The 24597-nt window shown below is 40.8% G+C and overlaps 1 protein-coding gene across 1 annotated transcript; it reads right to left on the bottom strand.

Annotated features, from left to right (window-relative positions):
* Positions 1–875: 875 nt before the first annotated feature.
* On the bottom strand, positions 876–24597 carry LOC142913411 (putative ATP-dependent DNA helicase HFM1). Its single transcript, XM_076060952.1, has 24 exons — positions 24589–24597; positions 23338–23475; positions 22640–22717; positions 20893–21069; positions 20017–20217; positions 18459–18547; positions 17610–17653; positions 17408–17509; positions 15882–16030; positions 14596–14690; positions 12684–12817; positions 11470–11520; positions 10119–10196; positions 9420–9511; positions 8185–8288; positions 7410–7457; positions 6304–6401; positions 6060–6197; positions 5858–5943; positions 5309–5392; positions 3802–3959; positions 2791–2894; positions 1175–1336; positions 876–952 (listed from the first exon to the last, which is right to left on the bottom strand). The coding sequence occupies exons 1-24, from the start codon at positions 24595–24597 to the stop codon at positions 876–878; spliced, it is 2496 nt and encodes an 831-aa protein (XP_075917067.1).

Raw genomic sequence — 24597 nt, 5'->3', positions numbered from 1 at the left:
CACGATGAAGGTACTCACAGCACTCGTGTCCACACATTTGTTTATTTTTACAGTTGTGAAGACAGCTTCTCTTGGAATCTTCCAAGCCAGCAGAGTAACCTTCAGAAACAAACGAGAGCTCTGTGGAGAAGTCTTCACTGTAAACGTGTTTTATAACGACACATTACACATCACGTGACAAATACAATCAAACGCTGAATGTTTATGAACATTACTTTCAGCATATTGTAGGTCGAGCGAAGAGTCGAGATGTGTAAGCCACTCTAGTGTGCAGAAGCATGTCTTAAAACGTTCCAAGGAGGGTGGGGGAGACAGTCCTGAAGATTTAATTAGATCCCTAAAGTCGTGATTTAAAGATTTCGTGACTGCAGTGATTCGTATTCTTGGTTCTTTCGGTAAAGTCACGTTGAAGGGAAACAATAAAATAATAAAAAATATATAAAACAATACAATTCTTACGACGTTTCGACTGCAACACAAGCAGCCATCATCAGGTGTGATGACTGCTTTGTGTTGCAGTCGAAACGTCGTGAGAATTTTATTATTTTATGTATATTATTATTTTATTGTTTCAGGTGTAATGACTGCTTTGTGTTGCAGTCAAAACGTCGTGAGAATTTTATTATTTTATATATATAATTATTTTATTGTTTCAGGTATGATGACTGCTTGTGTTGCAGTCGAAACGTCGTGAGAATTTTATTGTTTTATATATATTTTTTATTTTATTGTTTCCCTTCAACGTGACTTTACCGAAAGAACCAAGAATATATATCCCTAAAGTCGTATAAAATATATACAGTTCATGTATTTTCTCTGAGAATAAAATATTAATTTTCGGGGTCTCAAGGAAGAGGGGAGGGGGAGGTGGTCCATCACCGCTGTGTCAGTTTGGAACTCTTGAGCACAAGAGAGATGATCTTTGCAGTAAAGTTGTATATGTACAGGTTAACTTCACAACAAAATATAATGCACCACACCTAACGTCCCCTATGTATATTGCCGCATACTTGTCACAGCATGAGTTGGTGGGAACAATTGCACAATTTAAGGATTATATGAGTGTTGTAGATATGAAGATGCTGCATTCTAAATTGCTTCCATGGGATCAAATGCATAGAGTCTAAATAAACCAATTGATATAAAATGCATGTAGAAATGAGGCGACACAAACCATTGCCGGCTGCTTGTGCCGCTGCTGAGGCAAACGCCTTTGGTTTCTCACAGGTAGTAGCATGCAGGGATTGGGCCTGCTGATGTATCCCATTCCCGTAGAGCCCAGAGGTGCGAGGGCTAGAGTAGAATGGTGTGAAGTTCTGATGGATGTCCATACCAACTGGGAAAAGCATTAGAACCCCATTTTTACCACGATAGCTTTAATCATCTTCACCACATTTTTTGTTCTGCCACATACACAGAGAGTGTGAGAAACCTTTCAGTTGTAATTGATCCTGAGCACGAGTTGTCTATCTACTGTCAACTCTGGAGAACCTCATACCTCCACCTGCACATTTTCCACGTCCACCATTTCCTTACCCCAGCTGCCATCCACACTTTCACATCTCCTCACATCCTCAAACTCTAGATGATACAAGATGCTCCTGACAGGCTTCTCGTCCACATCCGTAATCAAAACATCACCATAATACTGAGATCCCTCCACTGGCTCTCAATGTAATCCCAGATCAATTTAAAAATAGCACTCACCGTCCTAAAGATACTCCATTGACTCGCCCATGCCTAAATCTCTCCTCTCATCTCACTCTACTCCTCTCCACATATTCTTCACTCCAGCAACCAAGGTTTTCTGTCAAATTCCCCCTGTAAACCTCGGTTCACTGGGAAGTTGCTAACTCTCGTTTGCTGCCCCCATAATCTGGACCCCCTCCACCCAGTCATAAGTTCTGTCGACGCCTTTCTCCTTGTATAAATGCAGCATCAAGAGCTTCCTTTTTCCTCTGCTTATGGCCGACTGCCTCTCTAAAAATAATTTTTTGAAAATATGCCTTCTGATTTAAAGCTTTCGTGACTGCAGGGATTCATATTCTTGGTTCTATTCGGTAAAGTCACGTAGAAGGGAAACAATAAATTAATAAAAATATAAAACAATAAAATTCTCACGACGTTTCGACTGCAACACAAGCAATCATCATCTTGCTGTGGTTTTCACACCTGATGATGATTGCTTGTGTTGCAGTCGAAACGTCGTGATAATTTTATAGTTTTATATTTTTATTATTTTATTGTTTCCCTTCTACGTGACTTTACCGAAAGAACCAAGAATATAATATGCCTTCTGTTTGTGTACGGTGTCTTGAGATGCTGTCGCATTTAGATGTCATACGAATCCACATTGTATTGCAACCTTTGATAAATAACAAGTTAAATTGGACGAGAGGCTACATGGATGAAATAGAGTTTGTGTGTAACGTGTGCAAGATTGGCACTTGTTCGGGAATTGACATCTGTGCTCGGGTACCAGTAATTTATTTTTTACCTAGACCTGGTACCAGTATTGAGTTGAAATTTATTCCAGGACACTGCACAGTTTCGTTAGACCTTGCCCAGGGGTCGGCAACCAAAATAACAATAAGAGCCTTTTTTCGAATTCAGTACAAAACTTGATATTTCAACAGCTGCCATACTTGTGAATACTGTACGTACATACATTACGTCATGAAGCAATCTGTATGAAGCTGAACGCGGCTCCGAAGCTGACTCCTGACCAAGGCTGACTGAGAAATATGTCCTGATGTAGTCTGTGGACAAGGTGGCAACCCTGAGACTTACCATATGTAGAGCTGAGGAGGTAAACGTTGAGCTCGTCACTCTTTTCCGGCCGAACAACTTCAATCTTCTTCATGAAACTCCCTGTTTTCAGCAGCATGTAATCTCTGTGAAGGTCATATCGGTTGTATATGTAGTTTCTGCAACTTACTATTACTGCAGGTGTCTTAATAATTAAATATGTGCTCTATGTTGCACTGACGTTAAAGATTTCTGACATTCAAAACGAGTAGACCAGTTCGACTCGTTGACAAATACGAATACAGAAATACGTAAAAAATTACTAAATTGGAATTACACACAGCAACCATCGCCCCCTACTGGCAACCTTATGCCCAATTGCAGGCCAGGTGCTAAATCTCCTTGTGTCCACAGGGACAGTTGTCACTGGGGGTGCCCATTTAAATGTGTCTGAGACGTGGTGTAAGTCGCTTATTGCGCGTCAAGCGCTCATAGACACCCCAGAGTAAAAGGCCCTATCAAAAACAGGTGATTATTATTTTAAAAAATTCCAGTAACAAGTGCATTTAAAATGTTGTTACATTTGTTTTTAGGAACAATGTTGTTTACATATAGGAAGGAGGCGTAATGTCTGCCTATTTATTTTGTTACATTTACTTCTATATGATGCTAATTTTCATGCTCTATTCCTTTATATTGCTGTATGTTCAGGGGCTGAATGCCAATGTCGAGATCTGATAAACCACGAGAGCTTCAGGAGCGAGTTTGTGTCGTTTTTATACTGCTCGGTTGAAGGAGAGCAGAGACCACAGTGGTTTACTGTCTGGTCCATAGTTTGGGTTGCATGGCCACTGATCGCACTGCAGGAGACGTGCGCGTTGGCCTGTTTGATGTGGTCGATGGTTCACCGGTGTCTTTGAGGAATCTCAAAGCAAGGAGGTGCGATGTCTGGGTCTCTAATTATCAGGCAAAACGATTATTTTGTTCGATTCAACATAGAAAAAAAAACACGTGGCCTTGTCACAATTGCTGCGATGTGTAATTTAAGCGCACGTGATGATTTGCCGATGGACGAGGTTGTTGTCGGCGTTGCCCAGTAGTAGCGTGCAGCAGTGGTTGTTTGGAGCTGTGCGGTGAGACTGTAGGTCCGCACAGTTCTTTAGTATCACTGTAATTATCACCTCAGCCACACCTTTGTAGTACCGGTTACCCTGGAAAAAAAGCAACCAGTGCCATTCTGAATTGATGATATGCAAAGCTTACCAAGCCATTAAATTAAATTGAATATTACTAAGGTGAAGACAAACGTTAAATAGTCGATTCCTTCATTTAAAACCTAGTGAAAAAACATTTAACAAATGACAGCAACGGCCACTTGCCCCACTGTTGTCACCACGTCTGTACCAAGATACTGGGTGGCATTACAAGTACTCTTTCTTTCTCAAATGCGCATTGAGGTGGTGACCATCTCTCATTTACAACCCCTGAGACAGTGGTGGAAACAATGCGTCTCTATATAACCCATCAAACAATCGCTGTTGACTTTCCCACAAATCGGTGCCTATTTTATCTACCACGGAGGGATGATGGAGTGAGTCAACTCCCAGCTACGACTTGAACTCGCAAACATTCCGATGGCGGGTCGCTCACTCCACTGCTGAGCCACATGGATAGTTTCACAGGTGCAGTATTATCAAAACACTAATTAATGTTTGTCTTCAGACTCATGCTGTTTCGAGTTCCGTATTTTCCCGCATATAACCCGCGGGTTATACCACTTTTTACAAAACAAAACAAGACCCCGTGGGGTATATGCAGATGCGGGCTATCCCTAAAATATTTTACACGTGTGACATGTCATAACTCGTTTAATTTTTTCACTGCGCAACACTTCCAGTACCTTTGACTAAAGCACTGCTGAATAAACCACTCGCACTAAAATTGCACGCGTTAACATGTTTGAAATGATTCGAATTGCTTGCACAATGAAACGACAATGTTTCAAGTGGGCGCACTTTGTTTAACCGGGGTACATGCGTCTGCGGGTTATATGCGTATGCGGGCTATATGCGGGGAAATTGAGCCACATAGATGGATGGTTTCACAGGTATTTGGCAAAGTCCTAATTGACGTTTGCCTTTGAAAGCCTGCTGCTTTGAGTACGTTGAAAGTAGCAACGCACTTAAAGGGAAATTGATTTGCACCCGAGCCATGTGACTGTGCATTAGTTTCTAGATTTGAAACTTTCGTGACTGCAAGGATCCATACTTTTTGGTTCTCTTCGGTAAAGTCACGTAGGTAAAAAAATAAAACAGCAAAAATCACGACGTTTCAACCAAAACACAAGCGGCCTTCATCAGGTGAAGGGACCAGCCTGTCTCGAAGACTGCGCTGGAGTGAAGAAAAAAAAGGCCGCTTGTGTTGTGGCCGAAACTTCGTGATTTTTGTTGTTTTATTTTTTACCTACGTGACTTTACCGAATAGAACCAAAGAGTATGTGCATTAGTTGTTTTTAGCAATGTGAAATCTTTGATTGGAGTCAGGGTTCCGTCTCATGCACCTGCTCCACTCTGACTTGGTACTTGGGCAGATGCTGCACGGCTTCTTTGATCTGGTTCCCAAACGGAGGGTGTCTGTTCACTATCTGCACAACGGAGGAATGCACCACCAGCAAAACATCATTCGGTTTTGTTGCAATGTTGTTTACAAACAAGAAATACGCTCATAATTGGCGGGTGTTCCTATTATTAAGGAAGGGTGACGATTGTAATGTGTTTCCCAATTGAGTAATTTGCAAGTTACTTTTTACATTTTGCTAATTTGGACAATCACGCCGGTACACAACGGTCTTCTTGGCATGACATCATGGGGGTCTGTGACGTCCATTTTGAAGAAGATGGCGTCGAGCATTTTACGGTGAATAAATCCGCAGTATAATTAACCAGAGCGGTCTGCCAGATTCGAACTGCGAGCTTCTGGAACAAGCGCTGCCACTGGGCCAATGGCATTTACGGTGTAGCTACCGTATAATTGTACTGGGAAGTGCGCTAAACACCAGCACAAACATAGATACATGTTGTGGAGATTAACACTACACCCATTATCTCACCAACTCAATTTCCCGTCCATGAGTGTTTGCAATTTTCTCAAAAGATGTCAATCCAGCGTTGACCAGTGCGCTGGACATTGAGAAGCCTACAGCAGAAACACTGAGGTTAAGTAATGTTTAATTGAAGGGTCTTCTGAAAAGAATGCGTGGTTGTAAATAATTTGTATGTGTTGCTCTTATACGTGAAAGAGATTATAATTACCGATTTTTTCAAGTTGTTTCAAAACGGAAGGTGAATTTTCCCAAAGCTTTGCATAAAAACATTTAGCGAGGTGGACAGCATTCAGCACGGCCTGGAAATTATTCTGCTTATTTTTTTGCTGCAAAAATTCGGCAAGACCTACAACCACAAAACAGAGATATAACGGATGTAAATACTGTCATGCGTTTAAACGTTAACTTCAGAAACAATGTACATTCGTTTAAATAGTGCAGTTTAAACTTACATTTTGTAAGACGGATTCCAGTCCTGAAGATTTTGGCAGTGTCCTGCATCAATGCAAAATCTTGCACCAGTACACATCCCAGCTGAGCTTGAATGAGACTACAAACAACGCGTCATTTCAATTATATTCTTAGCTCTTTCGGTAAAGTCACGTTGAAGAGAAACAATAAAATAATAATAATAATATATATAAAACAATGTTTTATATTCTAAGCTCTTTCGGTAAAGTCACATTGAAGGGGAACAATAAAATAATAATAATATATATAAAACAATGTTTTATATTTTTAGCTCTTTCGGTAAAGTCACGTTGAAGGGGAACAATAAAATAATAATATATATAAAACAATGTTTTATATTCTTAGCTCTTTCGGTAAAGTCACGTTGAAGGGGAACAATAAAATAATCATAATAATATATATAAAACAATGTTTTATATTCTTAGCTCTTTCGGTAAAGTCACGTTGAAGGGGAACAATTAAATAATAATAATAATATATAAAGCATTGTTTTATATTCTTAGCTCTTTCGGTAAAGTCACGTTGAAGGGGAACAATAAAATAATATATATAAAACAATAAAAATTATCACGACGTTTTGACCATAACACAAACGGTCGTCATTAGGTGTGTCGGTTTGCAAATGAGTGTCAATACAAACCTACACACCTGATGACGACCGTTTGTGTTATGGTCGAAACGTCGTGAGAATTTGTATTGTTTTATATATATTTTATATTTTATTGTTTCCCTTCAACGTGACTTTACCGAAAGAGCTAAGAATATGAATTACTGCAGTCACGAAAGCTTTAAATCAAAATAATTTCAATTGTGTAGCAAAAGCTCAATTCTCTACTTGAACAAACAGTTTTTGCAATATAGATGCAGTTTCGAGTGTTAAAATGAGTGTCAATACATCTTGAAGGCTCTCCAATTAAAAGGTGTGATCTGTATGGTGATATCAAATGGATAATAATCTGCAAATGTGTAGAATATTAAAACCCTAAACACGAAGTTGCGTTGCTAACTATAAAGAAAGTTCATAACCAACTCCAAATGTACGTATGTGTTATCTTAACAGGAGCATTGAAATCATAGCTGTACTTACCAGTTTATTTTCATTTCACTGTTTTTTATTTTACCGGACATTGGAAATCTGAAATGACAGAAGCATTCAGATTCACTCATAATGGTTTGGCCAAATAACTAATACACACTGAATATACAATATACACTTAAAATGTGCTAATACAGACTTAAACCCCATTCGTTTATCCATACAATATTTTTTAATACGTAAGACATTAACAACTACTATTGTCTCAAATATGTAAATGTTTTCACACTTGATGTTTCACTATCCGAGAAACCTTTTAAATTAAATCATTAGAATCCAAATTCTAGACCGATAAAACATTTGATATGAAACTTTCAAGATTATTCCAGTGTAGGTTCTGGATTTTTATTCCAAAAAATATAATGACATTAACACAGGATCTTAAAAAAAATAGCTAACATTCTTCAAACTGGCCAAATATACCATGTAAAAATTGCAATTAATTGTAATGTAACTTTACCAATACACATTATGCATAATTGTATATTTACATATGGCAACTCACCTACATTGGTTTAAACAAAAGTGACTGCTGATGAGACACGGAATGTCAAAACCAGTCCAGAGTTTGGTTGTGTGATACCAAGTCTGCTGAAATTATGCACTCCCATAATTCCACGTGGTTGATAGGATGTGTAAAATATATGTATTATTTTATGTGGATGGACAGATATGTGAAGGAGGCATATTGTATGCTTATTATTTTTTTCTTCCATTCTTTACGACGATGCTAGTGGTTATTTGGTGACGTGTCACTGATTGTTACCGTATCGTGTGCTTTTTGGCCAAGTTCAATGTGTTCAGGGTTTTCTTCTCATTAACGCGGAGCGTGATGTCTTTATACTCTCGACAGCTTGAGATAAGAGTCACCTGTAAAGAAGGTCAAAGATCAAGATGTCATCATCATGGCCAAAATCATTGATGCTACTACTACACAGAATTAAAAAGAATTCCACCCTCCGTCAGAATCTCGCAGCTGCTGCACAATAGACACACGGTGAGCTCCCAAATCTGCCCTGACACTAAACCCACATCCATTACGGGAACAAATCGGTATTTAACGGCAATTACAAACCTCCAAAACGTTTACAATACAAGGTGTCCTAAACCGAAAATGTGTCCAAAGAGATCAGGAGCACAATGTATCAATTCAGCTAATTGCTAATCGCAAAAATACTCTCTTGTAAAATACACGCGGGAGTTATAACCTGGTGGCTCAACTAGTGTAAGTGAGTGGCTCACAGACGGCAGGCTCCAAGTTCAAATACTGCTGGTGAGTTGACTCAACCCACCTTCCCTCCGAGTTTGATAACATGAGCAGCACTCTGTTAGTAAGTCAACGGTGGTTGCGCTGCAGAGAGACCCCTGTCATAGGATTGTGGATTCTCCACGATAGTCTCAGGGCTGTCAACGGTAGATGGATAACCTCAGTGCTCATTTGGGCAGGAAATCACTTTGACTTGGTTCTGAATGCCGCTGTACAATGCATTGATTATGTCTTAAAACGTAGGTGTTATACATCGTTGTCAGCAACGATGTATGCAGTAATAAACTAATAAACTAAAAGTCTGTCTTTGTAAGTAAAACTAAAATGAGACGGTATCCTTACTCCAATAAGGTGCACTGTATAGAAACAAACGATGATGATCGCCAAACATGGCTAAAAACTGCTCAATTATCGGCACAATTGTAAGTCCGCTTATTAATTTGTTTCTTACAAAATAATTCACGGCCTATTGTCAAACATCAAAAATGATAATTTACAGCCGCTTGTCAAATCCGCTGCTGTGAGTCGTTGTGGTTGTTTGCTATGTGTCACATACACACACATATCCTTGTCTGTTAACATCATTACAGTCACCACCTGTAATGCGTTGTCACGAACCCTTTCAGGGGTCTCGACCGTCTGCTAAGTAAGGGGACATTGCCGCAGCAAGCCTTGCTAACGTAAGTCGATGGTGATGTGGAACAATGAGAAACCAACCCTGTGACCTCACTTACCAGGTCTTGCACGGCTTCCGAGCCCTGTATTGTGCCAAACAGCTTGATGGTATCAAATGCCACGTAGTAGTAAGCCATCAATCTACCAACATCTGGACAATATCAAACCATTTTTTGTTAAAATAGCAAAACACATGAAAGCAAAGGCAAAGGAGGTCCCATGATATGTTAAAATAAACTGTAATTAAATGCCAGGGTGCTGGTGGCGGCTATACATCGTGCCTGTAATGCAGGGTTGTTGGATCAAACACAAATTGGTAAAACTCCCTTCCCAAGGTTGCCAAGATCGCCATATTCTCGGCTTGCCAGGGGGTATGGCGGGAGAGCAAATCCATTATATCCGTACGCACGGATATTGAGTTACCACCCCTTGCACACGTGGGGTTTTTCCATGCACAGACACTCATCAATTAATGGAGTTGGCGACACATCCCAAAATAAGCAGCTCCAAGGCTCGGGCAATAGTTGGCGAAGGTTCTCACTGCCCCCCATTATTGTCTGGGGGTCCCCCCCCCCCCGTGGCTCCGTTAGGAACCTGCGCACGTGACAAATTCTACAGCACGTTCTGAGATGCCGATTTGCATTGACGACTGGACGCTATACACAACATGAAAATGCAAAATGACATTATGTTTTTTCGTCACAAATAAAGCGAACAAACACGTCATGATATGCTGTTTCAGCAGAAGGATTTTTTACCTGTTGGCTTAATATCCCCATTCTGCATACAAATTAGCTTGTAAGCTGCCAGCGAGTTCAAACTCTCTACGCATAGTTCTGAAATAAATAATGCAAAAGAAACATTAACGTCGTTGTGGACAAGACAACAAATTAACTAAGCAGGTATTATGCCTTCCCATATTTGTCTCTCCACTAAAATCTGCTTGAAACATTCATAGCTAACAGAGTAGATCATTGCCTATTCATGTCTGGCAGGTCACGAGTATTGCTTCAAACAAGCCTGACTGCGTATACATTGAATGTCGAAACCGGTCCAGATTGTTTGTTGCTGCTGAAAATATTCACTCCCAGAAGGCCGTGTGGCTGATTGGATATGTTAAAAAACAATGATTCTACTTTTTATGCGGAGAGACAGCTATGGGAAGAAGGCATATTGTCAGCTTAATTATTTTGACATAACGATCGTTAAATAAATACAATTAAAGAAAAATCAATGCGTCTCATACTCATTGGTTCTTTCGGTGAAGTCACGTAGGTAGAAAAATGTAATTAAACTGACAAATAATAAATCACGAAGTTTCGATCGCAACACAACAAGCGGTCGCCCTCAGGCGGAAAAAAATCCTCCATCAGGGAAACAGCTGAACCAGCGAGAGAGCTGCGAGAGAGCTCATCCTCCTGGTTCTTTCGGCAAAGTCACCACGTAGAATGGAAATACAATAACAAAAATAAAACATAATACGATAAAATTCTCGCGACGTTTCGGCCACAACACAAGTAGCCTTCCTGAGTCACAAAAGCTCTCTCGCTGGTTCAGCTGTTCACGCTGCTGAATTATTATTTTTTTTCCCGCCCGAGGACGACCGCTTGTTGCGTCGCGATCGAAACGTCGTGATATTTACGATGTTTTGTTTTATTTTATTTCGTCTACCGAGTCTGGATTCCTGCAGTCGCGAAAGCTTCAAATCAACGTTCAATTTGTCTCAATTTTAAATAATTAACATCATGCTGCTTGTAGTGGAAACACAAGGAACAACTTTAATTGACCAACTGGCTCTTTCAGAGGCTGCGTATATGGATATTATTCTCAGTGTTTCATCTTCTAACAAGTAGACAGGTTTCTTGAATTGAGCAAGGTTGTAAGAGCTTGAGAAGTGAGACCGTGGGAGGGAATTCACAAGGACTATAAAGCATCAGCACCAGGGGGAAGAATCAAATACAGAAGTGTCTTGACCTGTCGCGTGGTGGCTGAAGACAGCAACGTACGAAAAACACAAGCAAACAGTTGTATTTCTCTCAGTTTCAAATTGTCTACTATTATTCCAGTAATATTACAGTTTGATGTTAGATTATGTTAATATCACTATACCTTGCAGAAGTTGCTTCTCAATGTCCTCTTTGTTCAGACCAGCGGCAAATTCTGTATCAGTGATTCGTACAGAGTACATTTATTTTTCAGTATGCTGCCTTTTTATGCATCGCTTGGCTTTAACAGTTGAATATCTTGTCATAGTCAAAGTCAAAACTATGTAAACACTTGATGTCAATGAACGAACTCTAAATTGTCAGAATGTTTAACATTCACTCCTTACAAATATACCGTAATTGTGTCCTTTGTACTTAAGAACATTCAAACGTGTTATTTCCTCCAGTCAGCTCATAATATTTTTGAAAGCCCCAAACGTGAAATGCAATTACAGCTAAAATTACTGTTTTATATTACAATAGCTGATCTATGCAAAAGCATAATGGCTCAAAATACCCAAAGATGGTTTCACACAATGTTTTAGTGCATTGATTCAACACAAGCAAAACTGTGGACCGGTTTTGCAATTCAGTGTCAAGTCAGGATTGTGTGAGCCAATGCAGGTGAACTGCCAGATCCATAATATAGTGTTTTTGGGTGAGATCGCGTAAATATATAAATGTGTGTCGTTAAAACCCGCCACCACCCGACACAGCCAACTAGTAAGGGTTGCCACGTAAACAGAACGTGCCAATTCATCACTAGTACAGCACACCGATGTGTTGCAGAGCCACAACATTTACAAACTGAGTACGACTTTTCGCCAGTAATTACAACTAGCTTCATCAGGGTGGTGGTGGGTTTATCGACACATTTATATACAGTATTAAAACAACTATTATGGATGATATTGGTCCCGAAAGCCTACGTGTTAAACGAACTGCCAGATGTTTACAGGCAAGGGCCCTCTCTGTTTGATATGGGTCTTCGCTCAACACAAACCTACATAATATACATCACGTTATTTTGTGTTTCATTCGAATAAGTGTCGTTCACTCAAATACATTTTGAAAATTAATAGGACACACGTGTATATACATCCTTCCAAAATACCTATACTACTCAAGAACACATTTTAAATGTATGTTCTTGATAATTTTCTGAAATAAATGCACGAATAGGTAACTCAACCTTTTCCAATACACCTACTCATGTTTATTGTTATTCATTTTATATGCATCATTGGAACCTGGTGATTATACTATCGCACACATTGCGATAATATAATCACGCGGATATTGTACGTTTTAATTTTGAATTGTAAATGCATTTCTTACTGTAATACTTTGGGTTTTTGAGTGCCCGAATATACAGGAATGTGGATCGGATCCAATCCAATGCCACGCTGACATCTGTGATCGTGTGCAGTACAATCTCCGCATTGAGGTGCTCTGTTAAATTCATGTGCAAACTGCAGGAGACCGAAGGTGTTTACAAATTCACGGTAGCTACTTTATAGCAATGGGAACATGGAAGTTGCAGAGGGAAAGCTGATTGATGGAAATTCACAAAATGTAGGAAAAAAAACCCATCATTCTGAACGTATCTTGAAATCAATTGAGAAAGTTTTCATTACAGCGTGAAATTGTGAAGATCCTGAACAAGATAGTATAATACAAAATAAATGTTTATTTTGATGTGGTACTTCTCCTCAAAAGAACCAAAGTGCTGTTACATGTGACAATGTCAACATTTAATACTTTGCACTAAGTAATTGGTCTAGTGTTCCAAAGAAATAGTATGGGCGTCAGTTTTCAATCGTGACTTAATAACATCGACAATGCCCAAAATCACGAATATGGCTGGGGGGGGCATTCCACAGATGGGGAACCACACAGCAGAAGGCCCAATCGCCCTTGGAGTGCTATCTCATCTTTGGGATGCAGAGAGGACCGGAATCCATGAAATGTAGATTGTGAGATAGAATACTGGGATTCAAAAAGTCCCAAAGGTAGGTGGGTGCTTTGTAGGCCAGTAACACGATCTCAGAGTCGACTCTGAGATTCACCAAGAGCCAAAGTAGAGATTCCAGAACATGTGTGATATATTCGGATGAAGCGGTTATAGGCAGGAGTCAGGCAAGCTGCGTTGTGAAAACATTTCAGCCTATTATACTCTTTGGTTCTATTCGGTAAAAGTCACGTAGGTAAAAAATTAAACAACAAAAAATCACGACGTTTCGGCCACAACACAAGCGTCCTTCATCAGGTGAAGGGATCAGGCTGTCTCGAGGACAGCGCTTGAGTGGAACAGAGCCACGCTCAGACCGCGACCTTTAAGCGTGGCTGTGTTCCACTTCAGCGCTGTCCTCGAGACAGCCTGATCCCTTCACCTGATGAAGGCCGCTTGTGTTGTGGCCGAAACGTCGTGATTTTTGTTGTTTTATTTTTCACCTACGTGACTTTACCGAATACAACCAAAGAGTATGGATCCTTGCAGTCACGAAAGCTTCAAATCTAGAATTTCAGCCTATTGAGAACTTTTGCTGGACGCATGCCGAACAAGATGGCATGGCAATAATCGACAAGAGAGAAGAGACGCATTATCCAAATTATCTGCATAATAGTTTGACAAGCATGATGTCGTGCTGACAATACTTTGAAGGTGAAAAAAATCACTTCTGAATTTCACATTTCACTTTTCACTTTTCAAATAGGCCTCAAACTTCGGAGCAGGGTCACAGAAGCCACCAACGTTGTGTCTGTTACTGTGGGTGATGAGCTGAAGTTGAGTGCACGGAGCCGAGAAGTATAACCTCTGTTTTGTCACAGCATTTTTATGCATCAAAGACTTAAGGCGGAGGAGTCACTGGGGCCAAGATATCGGGGTAATGAGAGGGGAGGGAAGAGAGGGAGAAAGCATGAACAAGAAGAAGCAGCGTCTGTTTTTGATGACATACCAGACATGCAAGTTAGAGGCATCAAAGCTATGAAGAAAAATAAGTAAGCTTGGGCAGGACATGTCACGAGTAGGAATGATGACCAGTGCTCAAAACTAACGATGGAGTGGTAGCCAAGGTAATGGAACACGTGGATTGTTGTATCACTGGACTGTGAAGGATGTTTACGGCTAAGAAGGCCTTCAGCGGGCAGTGTATGCCGATGCTGACTTTATACATGACGTTCACAAATATGTACATGTTCATGCCCAATATATACATATAATAACAAAATGCCGTTATTGTCCTACCTGCTTTCTAGTTTCTGGGTCCCACTTAGCATTTGTTCATTTTTTTCTTTCAATTCATTTCTTGTCAATATCACCGCAGTGGCTGAAACATCAAACTGTAAATGATATCACGTATGTTACTTCACATAAAAAATAGATAAATAGCCATACTAATAATGAACTAAATGCAGGAAAATATTTAATGAGTCTCAGGAAATGCAGATGGATCCTTCATTGAAATATTTGCCTGATTTATTTGGATATGTTTTGTGTTTGGGAGGAAACGAAACTTCCTGGGGGAAACACAGGTTCACACATATGGGTTCATAACCAACTTTCTGTACTGCCATCTCTAGTGGGTATGACACACAAATATACACAATCCACAAACCTTTCGGTAAAGTCACGTTGAAGGGAAACAATATATATTGTTTCCCTTCAACGTGACTTTACCGAAAGAGCTAAGAATATGAATTACTGCAGTCACGAAAGCTTTAAATAAAAAATAAAAAATCCACAAACCCTTGCTACCACAGGTATATACTACTACTACAAAATACAAAGATCCCCCGTAGAGCCTTAACTGGCTGTCGGGGCGAGTGCCGTTAGTGAACACCTGTGAAGGCAAGCACGGCACACGAGGGGGTGGGTGGCCAGCACCAGGTCCGGTTAAGATAATCGTTACTCGGGCTTTATAACGCAGCGCGCTCACCGCTACACTACCGCTCCCCACTTCCAGCATGGCGACACGCGTCTATAATCTATTACTGTGCTTGTTATTCTATTGGAATTGACGCTTTGCTATTTTGCTAAAAAAAAGCACATGCATATGTTTTAACAAATGGTGAACATGCTATGACACATTCATAATTGAGCAAGAATAGTGCAACAGTTCACTTCATCCTGCAGCAGCAGCAGCAGCCAGGTGGCTCAGAGGTAGAGCGGCCATCTTGCAATGGGAAGGTTGTGAGTTCAACTCATGGTTAGAGGTTGACTCAGCCCATCATCCCTCTTTTGGTCAATAAAATAAATATCACTTTGTGAAAAAGTCAACATTGGTTGTCCTTTGGAAAGACTCTCCCATTCCATTGGAATTAAGGAGGTTCACCCCTGGCTTAGGGCTGTATATAGTAGATGGGCACCACATCAATGCACAAATAAACAAGAAATATTTACCCCTTCAAAATAGATGCTATATCGTCCACATGATGGGTTTCAAGAGATGGGATCTAATAAACTAGAATACATTTGTGCACAACGAAAAGTAAGGATGTATGAACCAATATAGTCAGAATATGTGCATCTACCTGTGGTCTTCCTGCCCTGCCAATCATCTGTAGAATATCTGTTTCCCCATATTCCTGCACCATGCCTCCCCCAGTGTAGTGCATGGTAGATTTGACGATGACCAGGTGTGCAGGAAGGTTTACACCCATAGCCAGTGTACTTGTAGAGACTGCAGACAAATCAAATAAAAACATTCAGTATTTGCACCATTCTTTTATCACAAGGCAATCACAAAAAAAGGCGCTTTGTGTGTGCACATATTCTGCAGAAGTTTCGCAGTAGGGGCAATGTTGCTATATGCTCCATAATATAAGTTTTTGGGTTAGATATATATAAATGTGTCGTTAAAACCCGCCACCACCCGCCACAGCCAACTCGTAAGGGTTGTCAAGTAAACAGAATGTGGCCAATTCGTCACTAGTACAGCACTAGTGTATAGTGTAGTGTAGTTTATAGTAGTGTATAATGTAGTGTAGTGTATAGTAGTGTAGTGTATAATGTAGTGTATAGTGTAGTGTAGTGTATAATGTAGTGTATAGTAGTGTAGTGTATAGTAGTATAGTGTATAGTAGTGTATAGTGTAGTGTATTGTAGTGTAGTGTATAATGTGTATAGTGTAGTGTATAATGTAGTGTATAGTGTAGTGTATAGTAGTGTAGTGTATAATGTAGTGTATAGTGTAGTGTATAGTAGTGTAGTGTATAATGTAGTGTATAGTGTAGTGTATAGTGTAGTGTATAGTAGTGTAGTGTATAATGTAGTGTATAGTGTAGTGTACTAGTACAGCACACCGGTTGTGTGTTGGAGAGCCAAGCCACAGCATTTACAAACTGAGTAAGACGTTTCACCAGTAATTACAACTAGCTTCATCAGGCGACAGCCATATTGCTATATGCTTCCTGATTGGATATTTTGTGGGAACATTTACAAATACTGGACCTCGACACCAGCACACAACAGCCTACTCTCTTCAAATCATGCCACGGGATTATTAATGTCCACTCTTAAGCAGACGGCACAAAGTATGCTATGATTCATATACTTGCAGTATTAAGATTGCCATATTCCAAATGCGAACCTTTGTAACCTCTGTAACGAGCGTCAAAGCGCGCTGCCGCCCCAATGCACAAAACATAGCGTAAGTAACTCGGTGAAGTTAATAAGTCATCATAAAAATATTGAACTCTACAAATTACTGTCATCATGTATCTGGCAGCAAATGTATCACATGCGGTTGGTCACAAGGCAGCTGTTAGTAACCACAATTTCAGCAGCATTGGTGCAACACACAAGCAGAACTCTGGATCAGTTTCAACGTTCAGTGTCTCAGCACCAGTCAGGTTTGCTTGAACCATTGATGGTGAACTGCCAGATGCTTACAGGCAAGGATACTCTGTTAGATATCAGTATGGGTTTGTAATCTTGAAATATGCACACATAACAGCCCCTACTAATTTCACAAAGCCACATGCAAACCTGATGCATGGACACATATATCAATTTACAATCTCTCCATGAATAAATAATATGCTCATATTTTACGTACACAGTACTGGCAGTTCTCCTTGCAAGAAAGCATCTTCAATGTTTCTTCTATCAGACGTTTCCATCCCTGCATGATGGTATGCAATTCCTTTCATCAGCAAATCTACAACAGTAATAAAACAAATTACACGAATGTGAATTTGATATTTTGATGCAATTATTTTAAATCATCGTTAAAAACAGTGAGGGTTTTACAAGCTCACCTCTCAACTTGATATCCTTTAGGCAAGAGGCATGCTTCTGCAGTCTGAAATTACAATAAATGACCAGTATATATGGTGTAGTGGTGAGCACGCTAGACTTGTAATCAATTCCACCTTCGAGCGCGATCTTTTAACCCCCCCCCCCCCACACTGCCCCTGTCCACCGAGCAGTGTATAAATACATAAATTGGTAGGTCGCGCGTAGTGGAGTAAAGTGTGGGTACGCCTGCCTCTTCCAACACGTCTGGTCAATGTGAAAGAGTAGACCAATATCCCTCTGGAGTAGTGCTTCTCAACATTTTTATTCCACGGCACAAACTTTTGAGCTTACTCCATCTTCACAGCACACTAAACAAAAAATATCAGTTGGCTTTTCATCCAGCAGTGGATTGATCATGGCTGATGATGATGTGTCTGCACACTCATCTCTCTCTCAAGTGATATATTACTACGGACGGACTTGGTGCCATAGTGTAAGTGTGGAATTTTCACAATCACATGTGTCAATCTCCCCTTGATCACCTTGTTCCCTGGGCCTTAGATGCATTATGATCAGGCCCAGATTAAACTTATGAGGGGCCTAAGGCAAATAAGAGCGAAGGGCCTCGGTACGTATTTCATATTGCAAAATAAATTATGAAGTCAGTTTAACACGTAGGCTTTCGCGACCAACGTCGTGGATATTGGAGTCATTCAAGATATTTTTTCTCTCAAGCGGAGGTTAACACCAGCAGTGGCTCGAACAAAGAACTTGAGGACGGCACCTTGAGCGTTACTTTTACACCAATATCTTAATCACAGAACATTTGCGAAACACGAATATGTGTAGAGCCCAATTCCCACGCCTACCTCTGCCTGTGCTGGAAATCAATCATGAATTTAGCATCTTTAGCCAGTGTGGCTGCAGCCAGCTGAACACTTCTTCTCGTCGCACAGAACTCTAAAAGAATAACCACAAGGTGCCTTCAATGCACACTATTAAAAAGTATGCCTGCTTCCAAAGGAATACACGTGAAATATCTAAGGCCTAAACCATTTTAATATTTATATATGTGCGCTTGACTAGGTGTGATATTCATTGTATAAATGCATAATTTTATAACGTTTTATGTGCGCAAATGTATATGTGTATGGCCTCTACAGGTACTCGCTAAATGCTTCTTGCCCAGACAGCGCGAGGCCGTCACCGCCACGGACGTGGTCTACGCCCTCAAGTGCCAGGGCCGCACTCTCTACGGCTTCATCTCTCGCGCACTCAACCAACCCAAAGGCTCTCTTCAGAGCCACCCACCTCTTCTAAACGGCTTGCGCGCCAGCGTTACCAAACCGTCCACGAAAGAAACACTTTCTAAATGGAGCACACAATTCTGGCTTAGCAATCATTGGAAGGATTTGATAAACCATTTCAGGTCTTAATTGATTGTTCACGCTTACGGTGGCTTTCAGACAGCATACATTAATTTTTCGTCTCCCCCCTCCTCTTTTCAGAACATAGATGGACTAGTCCTTCTAAATAAACTGCCAAATCGCTGCACGTGGCGCTGACGTTTTTTTATAAATAAAAACACCGTTCAAAAATAAATTAATTAATGCGAACCGACACTTCTTTCAAATGTTTCTTGCCGTTGCTTTTCACACCTGATGACGACCGTTTGTGTTATGGTCGAAACGTCGTGAGAATTTTTATTGTTTTATATATATTTTATTATTTTATTGTTTCCCTTCAACGTGACTTTACCGAAAGAGCTAAGAATAATCATGTTTTTCTTGTTCATGTTTTTGTTTGTTGCGGTTGCACCCGATTCAAGAGCCGGATGGCTCACAGGGCTCTACACCAAATAAATGAAACTGAGAAAACTGAAACTGAGTCTTGTAAAGACTAAACAGGGGATATTGCCGTTGTGTGATTGTATATGCATGGTGATAGATATGCAAGTGGGGAGTGGTGGTTAGTGAACCGTGCTACAAACCCTGTTACCCGAGTTCGATTCCCGCTCATGATCAAAAGCGACGGTGAATATTTCAACCAATTCTGGGGCTTCCTTAGGTCTACTCAGCCTCAAATGAGTACCTGCTGTGATACTGAAACATCAGCATTGGGGAAACAAAGGCGGTCCGGCGTGGTGCTGCCCACCCACCCCCTCGTGTGCTCATGATGGTCTTCATAAGTGCTCGCTTACCAGCACTTCCACCAGCACTTCCCCCAAAAGTCTGTTAAGGCTACACATGAGATTTTTGTCCACATGGCATTTCCTGTTTGCTATGTATGTGTCAATGGAGGCCATATACACCTTAACATATTCCATATTTAAGGGCTATGCATGCAAAATATTTAAATTTAAAATAATATGCAATTAAACTAATCATGCCATTTTGACTTGGAACAACCAATAAGACATGTACTCACAATGAGCGTTGGCTTTTGCTCAGAATATGTTTGTATAATTTTTGCGAGCTTGTAGTTGAGTATCAAGTCAAATTTAAAGGCAGTCTGTAGACGATAGAAAGGAAATCCCAACACGATTTTGCGGAGTTTCACAGGCCGATGCTTTTCATCCAATTTTACGAAGATTGCCGTTCCATCCCTATCAGACAACCACTCGGCAACCTAGAAAGAGAAAGGTGGATGCCTCAGCAATATTTGTAGAGGATATACAAACATTAATTTAAATGCATTGAGAGGTATTCATACCTCTCCATATTTTATATATATAAGTCAAAAAGAATGTCTGGGCATTTGCCCACGTGCAACTTGATTAAGATGACACAAATTCCTTTTAACAGTGGATGTTACAAATTAAATGCAACTAGTTTATAGTAGACGTGAAGGTTATTTTTTTACTCAAATGAGCATTGAGGCGGTGCTCATATCCTGTTTACAGCCCTGAGCCAGCGGTGGACATTCTACATTCTTATAACGGGGGAGAGTCTATCCGTAGAACCAATATTGACTCCCCCACAAAGTGATACTGATTTTAATGACCCCGAAGGACCATGGAACGAGTTAGCACCCCCAACGAGGACTTTAACTCGCAGCCTTCTGATTGCGAGCCGCTCGCTCTACCACTGAGCCACCTGGCTATTAATCAATGTTATAGCAATATATATACTCTTTGGTTCTTTCGCTCAAGTCACGTAGGTATAAAATAAATACAAATTATATATACGTGACTTCACCGAAAGAACCCAAGTGTATGGATTTCTGCAGTCACGAAAGCTTCAAATCAAGATTGTAGCGATACAGTATATGTTTAAGCAATGTATAATAAGTATGCCAACTCACATCTTCTATATTGGGAATGGTGGCTGACAGGGCGATGATCCGTACTCCCGCACAGGTATGCAGCGGTTGAAGCGCATCCTTTGTGGAGGTTGGAGGGACAAGGTTATAAAGCGTCTTCATTCTGCTGACCACAGCCTCCAAGGTGGCACCACGTGACTCATCCCCTACTGTGTGTACCTGCACCATGACCCACAGCATAACACGACGCAACTTCCATGATTTTTTTTATATCGAAGTATCCCACGATCTTGTCTCAGGTTCTTTTCCTTGAGTTGTCCAAACTCGTGGAGACCATTACAATGCCTGTATCGGCAATTGGCCCTTCCCCATCCTGCAAGCATGAACCACCCTGAAGTACTGAGCTGTCGTGTACTCTTCCAGACTTCTGCATTGCTTACAGTATTCTGTCTTGCCACGAAATTCCCAACATCTCAGACACCTGGGCACAAATGCCAGCAACTTCTTTATAAGTTGTTTGAATGGGTCCAACTTTATGATCGAAAAATTAACACATGGTACTCCCACTTCAATTCGATGACCATATATTCAAATTAGGTACTGTAACCGTATGCATGCAATCCTCGGTTTACCTGCTTTTGTGGTACGTCATTTTGGAATAACGCGCGCGTTGTATTTAGACTTTATATTGACATACGCTAGGCAATTTTCGGAATATCGTCATCCGCAACACGAGATGCGCCACCCTAGCCTGGCACCACGACCCAACGGCGTTGCCAGCAACCAGTGCGGTACGATAACTCGTGCGCTATACTTGTACGGCATTCACTAACTCTAAGCTCTAAGTCTGTCTCCCTCCTCGCCTCCATCCATCCCCTCCGCAACGCAACTCCGGCGTCTTAACAAGCAATACCATATTTCCTTATTTTATAGGAAGTAAATTAGAGTTTACGTGATTTTCTTTTTAATTTAAAGTATTATATTGTGGGTACATGTATTGTATTGATATAGGCTAGGATAATAAAAGCGATTATGCCAGCGAGTGCGAGTGAAATCCCCGAACCACCTCCTGTACCATTATTTCTTCTGGGAAAATTGCTATTGAACATACGCGATTTTGAGATACGCGCACCTTTCCAGGCACACGTCTATCTCATAAGTCAAGGAGTCCCTGTATAACTATGTCACTTTATTGGATTGCAAATCCAGAGCGCGCTAACCATCGCACCGCTGTGGCCGCTTCCTGTAAATTCAATACTATGCACAGGAATAACCCGTATTCTTAGCTCTTTCGGTAAACTCACGTTGAAGGGAAACAATAAAATAATAAAATATATATAAAACAATACAAATTCTCACGACGTTTCGACCATGGTCGACCATATATATTTTATTATTTTATTGTTTCCCTTCAACGTGACTTTACCGAAAGAGCTAAGAATATGAATTACTGCAGTCACGAAAGCTTTAAATCAAAAAGGAATAACCCGTCTTACGTCGGGGATGCGTTCCTGAAAGGTGCGACAGCAAATATCCAAACAACGTCAATCAAAGCAATTTACAGGGTAGGTGGAGGCTGAGGCTGAGGCTGAGACGGACCCGAGAAAGGACGGCCGCTGCCATCGACGTATGTGTGGGTGGAGGCGACGCAAAACAGGTAGTGGCATCCATAAAGTGACGACGTATTTGCGATATGTGAGGTGGCGGGGGGGGGGAGTAAATGGGGGTATCGCTGTATTTACAAAAGTATGCCGAGGAAAACCAAGAACAATACAGTCATGTACTCTACCTCATCGATCAGAAACAGCCTCACGACCTGCACGAGAGACCTGTCGTGCCACTGTCTTGTTGTGCTATCCCATTTTTCCTGCAAACAAATGAGGTCAGTGAGCCCAGTAGAGATATAAACATTACAATGTACAAACAAAAGCCCCGTGACCCCAGGTTCACACTCTGGGAGCGTGCCACACCTGAGTATGGAATTATCGGTGGATATGAGAGATCTCAGGGGAGTGTATGGCTGAATCAACTTTGCGGAGTGTACGGTTGAATCGTTTCCTGGATGTGAGGTGCAGCAAGCCCATTAAAGGCCTTGAACACGAGTAGGAGAATGTTAAACTCAATGCGGGTGTGAACTGGGAGCCAATGAGAAACCTGAGCACAGGTGAGATATTACGTTGTGTTCCGTATTATGTAGGTCAGCATCAAACTAGGACCCATATCTAACAGAGTGGGTCCTCACCTATACACATCGAGCAATTCAGAAAAATAGGCTTAAGAAAGCCTGACTCTGCTGATGAGACAGTGATAAGCAAAACCGGTCCAGAGTATTGCTTGTGTTGAACCAATACTGCTGAAATTATTATGATCCCAGAAGGTCGTGTGGTGGCTGATGGGATGTCTAAAAATATACCCTTAATTTTAATGTGGAAGGACAGCTACGTGAAGGAGGCGTATTGTCAGCGTATTTATTTTTTCAACACTTACCGGTGTTGTCAATATTATTTGGGCATCTTGTGTCTCAAAATAGTCATCGACGTCCGTGTCTCCGGTAAGCTCTTTGCACTGAATGCCGAGTGCTCCAAACTTGTTCTGCCAGTCTTCGAATTTCTCCCGACACAGTGCCTTGATTGGGGCCACTAGGGGGTGCGCGTCACATTCATGCTCACACAGGTCTACATCAAGCGTGCTTGCTGTTGTACGAATGCAATGCCGCGTGGGCAATTGCAACAATGTATAATGCAACAATTAAGAGACGTACTTACTATAAATAACTTTTGCATTGTAGGAGGGCCCTTGGCATTCCATTAAGAGTTGAATTATGGCCAGCTCAAAAATAACAGTCTTCCCAGAACCAGTCGGAGCACAAACCACTACAGGTCTGTTTGTGTACAGAATCTTAATTTTAAAAAATGTAAGACAAAGTTTGTTAAACATCGTGTAAAGGCATCTCCAGCATTCATATGAGGTACTGTCATTGCCTCTTGGAAGTTGTGCAAGTGTTATCAATTCGGCAGAGTTAGTCACAATTAAGCATTGAGGCGGTGTTAAGTTGGGGATGAGTCTGTCTCTCCATTGGGTAATAACTGCTGACTCATCCACAAAGTGGTACCAATTATATCAACCCTGGTAGGATGATGGGGTGAGTTAACCCCCAACCTAGATTTGAAATAACAAATTTCAGATTGTGAGCCGCTCACTCTGCTGTTCAGTCACCTCATCATAGCATGCATATGCTTGCATGATATGCATGTATTCATAATAAAGGTTTTTGGGTTAGATCGCGTTATTTATAAATGTGTCGTAACCCTCCACCACCCGACACGGCCAATCAGCAAAAAAGTGTCACGTTGACAAAAGACAAATAGTTCACTACTATAGCCCACCGGTGTGTTGAAGAGTGAATCCACACCATTTACAGTTTGAGTACGACGTTTCGCTGGTAATTACATCCAGCATCATCGGGCAATTCGCCAGAATGGTGAATAATATTGGTCGCGAAAGCCTACGTGTTAAATATGCCTGTATGATTACCTCTAGAAATCTTAAACGTTGTAACCTTATGATTGTTTCACTTAGTAATGACCATTAATATCAACCCTCTTGGTACATTCCACAGACATAGTTACAATCAGTAATGAAGATGTATAGTACCGAGCAAAACAAAACTGGTATCACTGCATAGAAATCAAACCGTAAGTTACACGTTTGTTTAAGTGTAAAATGCCATATACTTACGTCATCCAT

This window comes from Petromyzon marinus, unplaced genomic scaffold (assembly GCF_048934315.1).
Source record: "Petromyzon marinus isolate PM22_M1 ecotype Great Lakes invasive population unplaced genomic scaffold, UKy_Petmar_22M1.pri1.0 PM_G_Scaffold_25, whole genome shotgun sequence".
In the NCBI taxonomy this organism is placed as follows: domain Eukaryota; kingdom Metazoa; phylum Chordata; class Hyperoartia; order Petromyzontiformes; family Petromyzontidae; genus Petromyzon; species Petromyzon marinus.
Note: the sequence above shows the minus strand (reverse complement) of the source record. Positions and strands in the feature narration are given on the sequence as shown.